General features: G+C 47.8%; 1 protein-coding gene across 1 annotated transcript in view; it reads left to right on the forward strand.

Moving 5' to 3' along the window:
- Nucleotides 1-14,352, forward strand: part of AMBRA1 (autophagy and beclin 1 regulator 1) — a 1,783,669-nt gene that overhangs the window by 986,122 nt on the left and 783,195 nt on the right. The window contains exon 11 of the mRNA XM_069623220.1: nucleotides 10,231-10,331. Coding sequence (XP_069479321.1) covers nucleotides 10,231-10,331 — 101 coding nt within the window. The remainder of the gene's footprint in view (nucleotides 1-10,230; nucleotides 10,332-14,352) is intronic.

Genomic DNA, 14,352 nt, shown 5'->3' on the forward strand with positions numbered 1-14,352 from the left:
GGATCCTGTCGAAGGTTGTTTCGTTCAGGACTTCGGTCTCCAAGAGCTCCACAAAGATATCCTCGACTACCTGCTTCAAATCTTGATCCGGGGTTGCTTCCGGCAGGCCTTTTATATGAATGTTAGAATGCCTTGACCTGTTTTCCAGGTCCTCTGCCTGAAGTTCCAAGTTTTGAGTGGCCGCCGCCAGGGTTTCCAGTAGCACTTCCGCCTTCCGCGCATCCTCTGCCAGATCCTGGATAGCCCTTTCATTGGTGTCTACCCGCTGTTCCACCTTGCCAATGTCTCTCTTGATTTCCAGCAGTCCTCCTGCGAGATCCTCCCGCAGTGCGTCCATTTGGTTCTGGCCCGCCGCTGTGATCTGGTCCACTATTTCTGTGAGAAGAAGCTTCAGCGAGGAATGAGTGACCGGTGTGTTAAGCTTCTCTTGGGGCCCTGTCCTCTGCTCCTCGCTTCCACGTTCTGTAAGATGCTGTGCGGGGGCTCTCCCCCCCCTTCTCTGTTCCATATTTTCGCAAGATATCCCTCCTGACTCTTCTTCGCGCTCTTGGGCGCTGGGGCAGTGTCAGTGTTCCTGTTCTTGGACATTTTGTTTTAGCTTGCAGCACCCTCTGTGTACACCACCTCTCTAGCACGTGGTGGCTGTCCGGGGAACCCCTTCACTTATTATGTTGGCTGATCCACGCAGTGCTACGTCTGGGTTGGTCTCCCCCCAAATTCCCTCCGCTCTGAGGGATGGTGGTGTGTCAAGTCTGCGCTTGTTCCCCCTTCAATCGGTGCCCAGTCCACTTGTCTGTCCTTAGTGGCGGCCGGTTGCCAGTCCACCGCCCCAGGCTGCTGCTCCTCCAGCGGATGGCTTAAACTGACTCGGGAAGGGCCCCCGCCCCACTCCCTCCGCAGCACAGGCACCGTGGATGTCTCCTCCTTCCCCAAATTGCCAGCAGAGCCCGAGCCTCTGCCGCCAGGGGTCCCCAAATATCACGCTTGTTCAGCTCAGCTTGGGTGCCAGGCTCGCGCAGGGCCGCCGCACGCACCTTCCAGCCGCCAGGGCGGGCAGCGGGTCCCAGCGCCGGCCTCACAGTATCTTCATCTCTGGAGGGCCAGACCGCCACACCCCCGTACGCCCTTCCCAGGACGTCCTTCTCTGCGGCTTGGGAGCTCCAGCTCTTCACACTCCCTCGAAGGAACAGCACCTGCAGACCCTCTCCAAGCCCCGCGCTTCAGTCTGCGCAGTTGCCACGCCGCCCGGACCTCCAGCCTTCGCCTCCGGGCTGCTTCTCACTTGGCTCTGCGGCACAGTCCCGAAGTCGGCCCGCCGCGCAGCTACAACTGGCGGGCCGGCCGACTCGCACCGTGCTCCCGCAATCTGGACAGCCGGCTGGTGCTCCTCACCCCCTTTCTGGGGCTGGCGCTGCTCCTTGCCCCGGGCCTAGGGTGCCGTACTGCTAGCCCGGCAGTACCAAACGCCCCTCACTGCGGCACTCTTCTCTTGGCTCGGCAGCTCACCCCCTCGGACCTGCCGCAGGTGCCGGGGACCCAACGGGGATTGTGCGCTCGTCTCTCCTCTGTTGATGGCGAGCACTACCACACGGTTGCCGGCAGCGACAGCGACTCCAAAAGGCCACGGGACCCCACCCCCTCGATCGTGGATGCACTGGCTCAAGCTTTTCTCGCCTGGGGAGGACTGATGTCCACTATGTGCTTTGAGGGGGGCCCAAAAGTCAGAAGCGCAACAGACATGGTGTTCAAGCACCGACGGCTGTCTTGGAATCCCCACTTTGAGTGTTTTGAAATCCCCCGTTCCTCTGTAACCCATGCCTCTACCTTGTGGTATAAACCCACTTCCTGCCTGATTCATTGGGCGCTGATTATTCGCCTGCCATGTATTCACTGCTTGCTGTACTTCTAGCCCTTCTCCGCTTGTCAATACCGCTCCTTCTATGGCCTATTTTGACAGCTTTTTCTGGACTAACATAGCTTCCTCAATTTTTCTAGCATCGTCTTTCTTTTTATTCTTCTCTTGTAACAGCCAACAGTGATGCACTATAGTTCACTGTATTTCAGGCCATGGTTTTGCTTCCATCCCCACTAACTTCTTAAGCTGTCTTTGTACTGGCTCAGCCAGTCCCTGACACACAATGTGGTAAAATACTTCCACTGTTTTACTGCATGGCTCACACGTTTCAAGAGACCAGCGCTCTTTAATGTCTCTTGAATGTAAGCAAGCAGATCTTCATCTTCCTTATCTTTCGTGTCATAATCGCACCCATATCTGATACATCAGGATATTGTACTCTAAGGGCTCTCCAAACATCTGCCCTACGGTTATTAAATGGTGCTCCATTGTGCGCTGTGTTTTGCGTCATAACACTCGAATAGCCTGCTCTCGTCCAAATGTCATCTGCTCTTTCCCCAAGAATAGCTGCTAGGAGACCCTTGATATCCCCTATTGCCAGGTATTTCTTCCTGTTATTTTATCTAACTCCTAAATCCCTTTTCCCGCACCTGCTGTTAAACTGGGTAGTTTTCCCTTCTCCAATAGGGGAAACTGCGTTAATTCTATTGCACAATCTGCTCCCATCGTCTGCCTATCCATGGTAGGAACAATAGTTCCTGATTGGCTTCTTTCTGGCAGGGAACTTAACTAATCTGCATATGGCGGTGATCCCCCCCCTTTCTCTATACTATCGTCCTTTAGAGTGCTCTGGGCATGCTATAGGATCCTGGTGTTCTATCCTTAGGTTGCTCTAAATCAGACCATCTTACTCCCTTGTCTGCCCATAATCCTCCCTCTGGGTCACACACACTCAATCCCTCCGCATTGAAGGATTCTCTTCATCTAACATGTCTAGTCCCCAACTAATATGGCTCTCCTCTTTCACCCTTGTCTAAGGTTAGCCTACTAAAGACAAAGCCCTATGCTCACAACCAAATGAGCTTCCCTCGTCACCTCGTGGTTGGGAGATTATAAATCAATCTCCCTTTCCTCTGCTTTTCAGATTCACCTATTTTTCTTAAATCCTGATAGGCTTTCTCGATCTTATCTCCAATGCTCCCTAGATCGAAATCCTCATCTAATGTAACTTTGGATGGCCCTGATGTTGCTCCCTGTAATTGGAGGCACTCTTCTATATTGTGCCATTGTATCACTGGACTTGGCTTCATTAATTCATTCTGAATGCGATCAATCTCGCTGTCTCCTCTTTCGTTCTAATTCTTCATCTACTTCTCCGCTTTCTTGCTTCCCATCTAATTTTTTCTTTCTAATTTCTTCTCTCCTTTCCCCCGCTCGTCTTTCTTCTTCTTCCTTTTGTCTCTGTATCCTCTTATCTCTTAATTTCTTCCTAACCTGTCTATCCCGTTCCTCCATTGCTCTGTCTATTATCGTACTTTGTTGCTCTGCCCTTTCTTTTTTCTTTTGTTGCTCCTCCTGATACAGCTGTTCTCGCTGCTGTCGGCTCTTTCTTTTCTGTTCATCTTTTAATCGCTCTTCTCGTTCCCTGCCTTTTCTATCTTGCTCGTCTCGATCTTCCCTTTGCCTAACTTCCTCGATACTTTTTCCATCTAGCTTCTGTACGAGCCTTACCTCGTCAGCTTTATCCTTTTCTCCTTTCCAGCTCTTAATTTCTCGTTCTATGTCTGTCGATATATTTGATCACTCGCCTTTCTCTTCCCTGTTTTGTAAGGCCTTAAAAGTCTCCTGTTTTCTCTGTCTCCTCTGGACTATCATCACAGCTATAAGCAGACAGTTCGTATATTGGGTTACTAACCCCGTCGCTGCTTTCAGTTCCCTCATTGTATACAATCCTGCGCTTTCTGTACTAATGCTTTTTGCTTCAAGTGAGGCAAGGGGAGCAGTAGGCTCGACACCTTCCTATTTACACTGATTAAGCTTCCAATAATCAGGTGGCAGATCCTCTCTCTCTTCCTGGTACATCTTCGAAAACTCTAAAATAGCTAACCTCTTCTCTAATTTCTTTCCCACGTATGCAGCGTGCAAGTATGTGTTCATGTGTTGCAATACTGCTTTTGCCAAAGATCCCCCTTGTGGCCGTGGTATAAACATCTTATCTACCGTGCCTTTCACCCATTCCGCACTACACTGTTTTAGCTTGGGCATGTGTTTTGGCAAGGATTTACACAAGTGCATCAAAGGAGTAACATCTTCCATTGTGACAAGTCTCAATTGACTGTCAATGTATGTTTATAAAAACAACTATTATGAGCATGCTCCAACAAATCGCTGCTCAAACCCCTCTATTTTCCAATAGTATCAATCTAGCTTTAATTCGGTAGCGGCAACTTCTCTAGGTAGATGCTATATTTTCTCAACCTTCTCTTGATTTTATTTACGCTCTTGACGCTCTTCGACACCTCCACTATAACATAAATACAAACGGACAGATAAGTCAACTCTTCACATTAATCCTCAGCGCTTTTTCCTTATCTCTGCTCCTTCATATACCCTTATAGGCGTTTGTCATTATCTTACAGGGATCTATCCTCTGCGTAGCCTAGATTACTTTGACTGACGTGTATAATGACTTCTTGTGAAATCCCCTTGGACCAGGAGTTCTCCGGCTCATCTCCTTATATTTTATCTATACACAAAAATACCACTCATTACTTTTCTTACACTATTTTCTAAGTTCCCCTTTTACTTTAAGCTACCACAATCCCATCCCCTCAATTTGCCATTCCCCTTAGTCTACTCACCATTTGCTCTTTCAGCTAGAGACCTTCGCTATCGACTCTCCTCTGCAATCAACCACTTTCACTTTCCGTCTGCAAAGCGCCTGTGGAAACCAGGATGCATTTCTTCAAAAAGGGACCCCTACCGCCTGTATCGATTTTCTTGCAAGAATTCTATATTGGCCGCTCTCCACAGGAAACCTTGTGACCTTTCCGCTCGAAGGCGAAGGGCACTCGATCGTCCGAAGTACTGGAGTCTATAGGTCGATGGGTCTTTACGTCAACCATCCGACATGCTACCACGTGAACCTTAGAGGCCCTTTTACTCAAGGTAGCAATTCCGGTTTCCAGCATATAGGTAAAATAAGGGCGGGACTTCCTGTAGAGGCACTCGGCTGCTCCGCTTCAATTGCATAGAATGGTAGTACCTCAACGCCTCCTTAGAAGGTTTTGGACTGGGAGAAAACCTAATTCAGTGGGTACATCTGTTGTGTTGTACTCAAACCCAACAGCAAGTGTGAATACAAATGGACTGTCTTCAGAAGGATTTGAAGTAGGGCAAGGAACGAGACAAGGTTGTCCACTCTGCCCACTGCTATTCGCCCTTGCAATGGAGCCATTAGCTGCAATGATCAGAGTTCAATATGGAGCGACCTCACCAAAACTGACTATATGCGGACGATCTCCTTCTGGTGTTACAAAGAGTAGACACATCTGTCTCAGGAGCAATGCGACAAATTAATACCTTCCATGATCACTCAGGATACAAAATAAACTCACCAAAATCGGAAGCTATCCCAGCTTCAGAAGCATGTTCTAGTCAACGGCTGAGTAATTATGTCTTCAGTTGGTGCCCAGAAAGAATGCAATATTTGGGCATTTGGCTGACAAAGGATGTGGATTGCATGATGGATGTCAATTTGAATTCTGTAACTGAGAACCTTAATGATGACTTGCGCAGGTGGAACAAACTGGGGCTGTGTCTTTGTGGGAGAGTCAACGCAATCAAGATGACATGTGCTCCACATATTAATTGCATCCTGAGTATGGTTCATTTGGTGGCAAAAAAAAAGGCAATTAAGAAGATAGTTTGAGAGTCTTTCTTGTTGGAATGGAAACCTCTGCGTCTGAAGTTGTGGAAGCTGCAAATATAGACTGAAAAAGGTAGTTTGGGAGTCCCAGATTTTGCAAACTATCACCTGACTTTCGGGGCAAGACATTTGCTTCCATTCATTGAGAATTCGAAAGATGTTTGGACACAGGCGGAGACTAGCAGGTATGCACCACTGTCACCCAGGGCACGGCTAATGTCAGAAGATGCAAGTGGATGCAAATCGTATGCGCTAATGAAATTCTTGAGAGAATGTTGAAAGCTGACCAAAGACCAAAGAAGATTTCTCTTATTCTAATAAATCATCATTATGACTAAACCCTGAGATTAAGTTCGAAGGGAAAACGCTGTTTGGGCCAAATTGGTTTCTGAGCGCAATGCAATGGCTTGGCGATACATTTTTTATCTTCAGGTGGATCACTTTTAACAGATTAACTACTGAAAGGGGTCTAAAAGATTGCACATTTGGGGAAAAATCGATGATTGAAGAGAGCTGTTGGTGAGAGAATCCCAGAAGAGTACAAAGATTGGACAGAGTTGCTGCATGAATTCAAGTTGGGACACACTGCTTCAAACGTCTATAAACACCTGGCGAAATACAAAGAGATTAATGGGAAACTACACTATAAATGGTCAGAAGTAATAGATTCAGAAATGAAAGTGTGCAGATGGAACAAATTATGCAGGAATGTGACCTTGATATCATTAAACCTGGGAGAAAGTGCAAGACGGATACAAATTTTGAACAGTGTGTACTGGACACCGCAAACTCTATGAAAGGGTCTTGCTAGATGGACAGAGTGGGATTGTTTGAGCATATGCTGTGGGAGTGCAGCAGTTTAAGGGAATTCTGGAAAGAAGTCACATCAACTATGAACAAAGTTCTGATGCTTTATGTGGATCATGATTTTACAAGCTATCATCGTGGGGAAGAAGATTTAATAGCGGATCTGTCCTTCCCGCAGCGAGGTTGGTTTTCAGGGCATTGTTACCTGCAAAGAAAATTATACTGCAGGAATGAAAGAGTGAGCAGGTGCCCTCTGCTTGGTGAAGGGATTTACAGCACATGTCTGCAATAGAGAGGGTGATCATGTACAGGGATAAGAAAAGTAACGTTTATGAACAAATGGGCTTGTGGAGTTGAAAAATCTATGTATTCAATGACTTTTACTTTCAGAGTCATGTAGTATGATGATATTGATGGAGTGATGTTATTGTTTGTTGACCTCTTCTGTGAAGGAAGGTGGGTGGGATTGTTTGCGTATTCTGTAAAATGTCAAGTTATAGATTGTAATGTTTGTATATTTAATAAATATGTAAGTACAAAAAAAAGATGGCAGCAGGGGAACTTGTTTGTGATCCGGCCCCCTGCCAACCAGCCTGACCCAGATCTCATAGCCCAATCAGAGACGGCGCACAATCCTAGTTCCACAGGTGCAGGCCATACTGACGTAGCCAGCCTAGGAGGATGGGTCATCTATCTATATAAGCTTGAACCTTCAGTCTGTGAGAGTGCGTTTTTGGAGCAGAAACAGTCCCCTAGTGCAGGGGTTGCCAGGTGGGCAAACGCATGTGCGCGACGCTGGTGGTGGGGACCAGGGCCCGAGTCCAGAGGGTGTCCAAGTCGCCAGTGAAGTTCAGGTAACAGCCAGGAGGTCAGCAGAGGAGAGGGGGAGAAAAGGCGGGAGCAAACAAAGGTTTTGAGGTGCGTTCGGAACCGGAGATGGTTCTCCCAGAGTTTGAGCGAGGCAGGGAGGCTATTCCAGAGGGAGGCTCCAGCCGAATGAGATCTACCGGCAACTTGTTGCTTGGAGAAGCGACTGACGATGAGGGAGTTGGAGGTGGATGAGCGGAGAGCTCGAGAAGGAAGATATTTAGGAAGAGAGAGTTGAAGGTATTGAGGCCCCAGAAGGCCTTGTGGACGATGCAGAGGGTTTTGAACTTAATCCAGCCAGTGCAGAGTTTTCAGTCCTGGAGAGATATGATCCCTGGGCTTGAGGCCAAGGACAAGTCTGGCAGTCCTGTTCTGGATAAGTTGCAGAGGGCGGAGAGTAGAAGCAGGCAGATTTAGAAAGAGGCTGTTGCAATAGTCCAGCCTAGTTCTAGTCCTCATGGACATTACTATGGCCATGCATTACTTAAACAAGGGGGCACTCACTCTCTAGGGCTGTCCAAACTGTTTCAGAACATATGGAAGTGTGCTCTCAAACACAAAATGTTCCTCCTTTCACAACATGTTCCAGGGGAACTCAATCTTCTGCCGTACGTACTCAGCAGAGATTGCCCCCTACCCTAGAGCACGAGTGGTGGCTACAGAAGGACATTAAACTCAATGTCTTTGCAGAATGAGGCTTCCCAGCGATAGACTTGTGTGCCAGTCTGGAGAACTCCCAATGCTCATATTACGGCTCCGGGTACCCTCAGAACTGCTGCAAGGGGAACGTTCTTTGGATAACATGGTCTGGGAAATTGTACGCCCCCTACCCCCGATTACCCCTGCTGGACCGAATAGTGCACAAGATGCACCAAGAGCCAGTCAGGATGCTTCTGGTGGCCCCCATGTGGGCCCGCCAGGCTTGGTTCTCCCATCTCATGGCAATGTCCGTTTCGGCAGGAAGCTGCCGTGCCCGTACAACATGCTGTCTCAAGACCAGGGGGAAAAACTGCATCCGTCCCCTCAAACTCTCAACTTCGAAGCCTGGCTCCTGAGGTCATAGAGGTCAGGCACCTTCAGCTTCCTCAAAGATGCGTGGACATACCCAGAGAAGCATGGAAACCTAACACCAGGCATTGCAACTACAGCAAATGGAAGCACTTTGTCACCTGGTGTAATGGCAAGGGCATCAATCCTATTGAATGCTCGCCTAAAGATATTGTCCTGTACATATCCCACCCGTTAGATTCAGGACTTGTTTTCAATTCTCTAAAGGTCCACTTAGCCGTGCTTTCGGCATACACCAAGTCCCACAGCAACGTTTCATGCCAGAAAATTCACGTATTTAAACCCCTATTTCCAACCCAGCTCCCGGGTGGGATATGAATGTTGTTCTTACCAGACTAATGGGGCCTCCCTTTGAACCAATGCACAAGGGTAGCCTTAAAGCACTCACCTACAAGACCGCTTTCCTGATGGTGATCACCTCTATAACGAGAGTTAGTGAACTGCAGGCCCTTTCAGTTCAGGACCCATTCGTCACGATTCACAAAGATGAGGGGGTTTTGCGCATACACCCTAGCTTTGCGCCTACATTTATCTGTAAGTCCCATTTAAATCAATCCATAGAACTACCCACCTTTTTCCAGGACCCCACTAACATGGCGGAAGGAAGCCTACACACACTGGATGTAAGGAGAGCGGTTATCTACTATCTGGAAAAAACAATGCAACTAAGAAAAACAAATCAGTTATTTGTTTCAGTGGCGGCTGGTTAGAAGGGGACCCTGTCTCTAAATCAGCTATCTCCAAGTGGATTGTAAATTGCATCACACTGTTATACTCTTGCCAAGATAAATTTACCCTTCATGCCTAGTGCATACTCTACTCTGGACACATGGGCTACCATAGCATTCATTGCAAATGTTCTGCTTGATTCCATTTGCAAAGCAGGAACCTGTACACACCTTTAAACAACACTACTGCCTAAATACTCACTCTAGGTCTGATTCTCAGGCGGGACATCTCTTTGCTACTGTTCCTTCTGACATCCCACCACCATCTCTGGGTACTGCTCGCTAGTCTGTGCACAGCATGTGATTCTAAGCAGATTCACAAGCATCAGAAGAGCTGCATTACTCACCGTAATAGCATTTCGATGATTGTATCAGCTTAGAGTCACATGTACCCACCCTTCCTTCCCTCGTGGAGTAGACGGAACATAGTGGACCTCTTACACCTTCTCTCTTCTGTACTCCCTCACGCTGACTATAAGGCTTCCTCATGGCAGAAAAAACACAACCACAGGGACCTCAAAGCGTGAGAGATTTTGGGTACACTACACATCACAATAGGGATAGTGTTAGTCACGCCCATGTCGACGTCCCCTTTCAATCTTCGAAAGAAAGATGCAGTACTCTGCGATTTCCGCTAGATGTCGGACTAAAGGCACAACATGTGAATCTAAGCAGAAATGCTATTACGGTAAGTAATGCACATCATCTGTCCTCTTTGTTCCTCATTCAAAGTTGTTCAATATGAATGCCAAAATAGAGTTAGAAAATGTTTGCTGGCATGCCCAGTGTCCATTATTTCTATTCCCTAATGCTGAGTGGCCTGCACTGTTAATGTAGGCTTAATGCAGGCATGCTTTCCCATTCGTTCTTCATGTATGGAGGGTACAGTAGAGGTATTTTGAGTGATGTGCTAAGAGTTGCATGTTTCCTTTTAACTGACTGTGACTGATACTTCAATTTGATTTTTATTTCCTTAGACGGTTCCTACTACCAGAGTACCTGCCATATGCAGGCATTTTTCATGAGCGAGGACAGCCTGGACTTGCAACCCACTCTTCTGTCAATAGAGTCCTGGCAGGTATGTCGTCATGCATGGTTGGAGTCCTGGTGGGATGTGCTTAGACCTTTTATATTTTATCTGCCTAACAAATACCTTCATTAGGAATAGGAATCAATGTTCTACTCCCTAAAATTGTTACTCCTAACTTCAAAATAACAAGTACTGTTAAAGAATGCACCTTCCGGTTATATTGTGAATTGTGAATATTGAGTCTGGTGAGGCTGTTTACAATGAGACACAGTTGAGTGAAATTAAGATAAATGGCTCCGAGGTGGAGTGAGAGCGAATCTCAATTTGCATTTAGTTGTTTACTTGAGACCCAAAAAATATATAGCTTACACCAACTTCACTACAGACATGATCAGGTGCTTGTTGCAAGACCCGTTATCTTTGGGGAACTTAAATCCTAAAACCACAGATTACCTATCTTTTGTCTTCCTAGGAGGGAGGCGTTCTCTTTGTGTATTTTATGAGTTTACTCATTGCTGTTCTTACTTTTTAGTATGTAAACATTTACTTTGGAAGTTGACACCTTCAGTGTAAGAATACCAGAAATTGAAACATTTGTGTTGGATGGTTTTAAACTGCTTTGCTCTCACATATGGACAATTGGCTCAATTTCTTTGGAGAAAAGCAGAACTATAAGCAAACATAAGACCTTATGTTAAGATTGTGCCATCGCCAAGGAACAGATTGTTCGGCAGCACATTTTCTTGCCCATTTTTGCCAGGCAAATGGTCTGACCTCAACATGTTTTTGCCTTGTTTTTCACAGGTCATCCCGCAGAGTTTCAGGGTTCTGTTGAAGCTTTTTCATATAACTGTGTTGGCGAAATGGGATGGCCACGTTGATGGTACATCTGGGTTTATCAAATATATAGTTCTTCACGTTGCATTGGTGCATGCAGGGTTTTTGGCCTCCTTTTCCATATTTTCAGTGTTTCAGTTTCCCTTGGATGGGTATGTAGGCTCCAGTGTTTTTTAAAATAACCCCAAGGTCTTGCAACCCTGTATATTTTCTCATTCTCCAAGTGTTAATTGGATCATTGAGTGTTGTACCTCATACTCTTATGTCCCATCCCCTTTCCGCCATACTGCATGGGCCTCCCTTCCAAGGGACGGGAGATGGAACCTTTTTCACCAGATAAAACCTTCTTCCCCTTTAAATTTAGAAGCGTCCGGTGGTGCAGCCCTGGGAGCATGCACTGACATGAGACCGCCTTCCAGCGCCACACCTCAGTACCCTTTTCCATTTCGATGGGAGCAGACCGAATTCACCAGCGCTCCTTGGTTTGGCTTCGGCCATTTAATTCCACAAGCGGATACTTCTTCTCTTTGTCTTTTTTTTTTTTCTTATCATTCAGGTACTCGGTCCACAGGCGCCACACTCCTCTCCGGCGCATATCAACTTCCACAGGGTTCAGCAGGTGTCCATCCTGCGACAGGCTGTTCCCAGCTTCAGACCCCCACGCCCTCTGCCTACGTTGCCTTGGCCCAGACCACAGTTGGCAAGCTTGCACAGCGTGCAACACGCTGTCATCGAAATTGCTGAAGAACAGACTAGCCAGGTGGAGGGAGCTCCTCCAGAAGTCTCCTCCAGAGGACCTCAAGAACTTTGTTAAACACTGAGCCAGGCCCAAGGTAGGGCCACTATTTTCCATCGCACCTCGCAAGGTAGACTCCTTCCCAAGGACTTGCCCGCGCGGGATGGACTGCTCAGGTCTTTGTACCAGCATGTGCACCGAGGCTGCTGCAGCTACCAGCCTGGGGGCCGAGGGAACCTTGGATCCTCCCGGTGATATTGTTGAGGGACCGGAAGGTTCTTGTACCGGATTGTCCTCCGAGGGGCTATGCCCTTCTACCGCATTATGGCCGAGGAGCTATGCCCTAGTACCGGCAATACATCAGAGGGAGGGTGCCTAAACGCAGCTCTACCGACCACTGGGTCGAGGGTGTCACACCTACTGAGGGTAGGCCTTGTGGTACACACGCAAGAGTCTTGGAGGAGGCTGGGCAACACGTGGCAGGCAGCTCGACAAGATGGTCGCCGTGCCAGACAGAAGCACCAGTCCAATGGTATTCCAGGAGTTCGGCGAAGAACGAGTGTCAAGGTGGGACTGGCCTCCACCAGGTACATGGCCTACATCCTTCTTATGCGCAGGGCAGTTTCCCACTGCGTCCATATGGGCAGGGTATGTAGCGGCTCCAGCAGACTCCCGCTACCCCATCAGTAGCCCCCCTACCACCTCTCTGGCCAACGAAGGGGAGGGTTCTCCGAGTGGTTCCCCGGGCTCATGAAGTCACCTCGGATGGGGGTTATCCTCAAGGACACTGTTAGGGAGAATTCTCTGTTAAGGCTAATTTCCCAAACCTAGTGAGATCCCCAGCAGCTTTGCTGGATTTTTGGGGTTTATTTTTTTTCTCCTAAGAGTGAGACTCTTTTTCTCCCACTCTTAGGCATGATTTGAGAATGTCCTTTGACTGTGAATCTGTTTTATGGGCTATGGAGTCTTTTACTCCATAGGGCCTCATGTGCTGTTGGTATGTGTGTTACACAGCACCCTCAGTGCAGTACCACAGGGGTGTCATAGTGACCCCCAAACATAGACTCCATACCCTGGGACTGACTACTGTCTCTCAGGGCGTGTAAAGTCACCATTGGATTTACTAGTCTTAAATTGTGAACAGAACCAGTACAAACCATCCTATTGTGGAAGTACTGGTAGGGGTAATTTGATTGCCCCTGGGTCTGTTTTCCAAGGGGGCATTGTCCGGTCCTCCCTTGTTGAGTTTCTGGCTTGTGGCAGTGGATACCACGCGAAATATTCCACCAGAATATTTCTTATGGGATTTTCCCATTGATTTTAAACGCACCACCTTTTACTGCAATGTTAAAGATACTGCTGGGTTATTTATTTAATATTTATTCCCCGGTTGGGTCTTTTTGCCTCGGTTTTAAAATGGCGTTTGTATTCGCCTCTGAAACTCTAACCCAAGTAGAGTCCTTTGTTCCAATTTTTGGCGGGCTTCTCCACAGAAGCCCTCCAAATGGTGCCACTCTGTCTGGGGTCTACAGGATGTGTGGGAGGGGGATTAGGCACCCTGGACTGAGTTGCTTTGGCAATTCAAGTCGCACTCTTGTGTGATTGGTCCAGTGGTGAGCCACCCGGCTCACCACTTGGCATGTTTGAGTGACAGCTAGGCTGATGAATGGGGGTTGTTCTGCATAAAAGCAGGGCTTTGGGGACTGGCACTTCAGAAGTCGCCACAGGACCTAAAGAATCCGAAGAGGGGAGAAGCTGAGCCATCTAAGACAACACCACCGGTGGAGCCCTGCTGTATGAACTCGCCACTTCCCCGACGACATAGGAGAATTTCTTCCAGGAGAGTTTTCTTCCCTTTGAGCTGGTGGGACCAACCGGTTCGCCTTTTTCACCTTCCTGGACGTCTCGTGGTCGAATCGCCCGTGCCAAGTACCCCGGCGGCCGGATAGCCACGATTCACCACTACTGCGAATAAAAGGGTCGTACCTTTTTAATCGGGAACTCTGTGGCTGGTTTCTTCCCTGGCAGTGCAACGACCTCCAGCTTTCTTCCTCGTCGAGATAATCTCTTCCTCTGGTCGAAGCCACGACTTGCACCCGCTGCCAGGAACAACTGCCACCGCTGGAGCTTTCTCACCATTTCAGGTACTGTGTCCCGCCTGGTCTCCCTTGCAACACATTGTCCAAGGTGCCCCGTAAATCCTTGACTTTCTAACTGGGTTGACCTCAGACCTGCTAACTTTGCCTTTCTGAACTGATCCAACCTCTTTTTGACTTTTCTGCAAAGACTTTGGGTGCATTTCCACTGTGTGATCTTGGGCACATTCCGCCTTGCTCTCTCCAAGAGTGGGCCTGGCCTATGAACCTTTGGCTCTACAGTAGACCCTGCCTTTCTTGACTTGCTGTGGTTTCTTATAAGTGTTGGTACTGTATTATTTTCCTACTCTGCCTTTTCTCTCCCTTTTTAAACAAATTATTGGAGTGCCATCTACAGTTA

Source organism: Ambystoma mexicanum, chromosome 11, assembly GCF_040938575.1.
Source record: "Ambystoma mexicanum isolate Mex_15411 chromosome 11, UKY_AmexF1_1, whole genome shotgun sequence".
NCBI lineage: Eukaryota > Metazoa > Chordata > Amphibia > Caudata > Ambystomatidae > Ambystoma > Ambystoma mexicanum.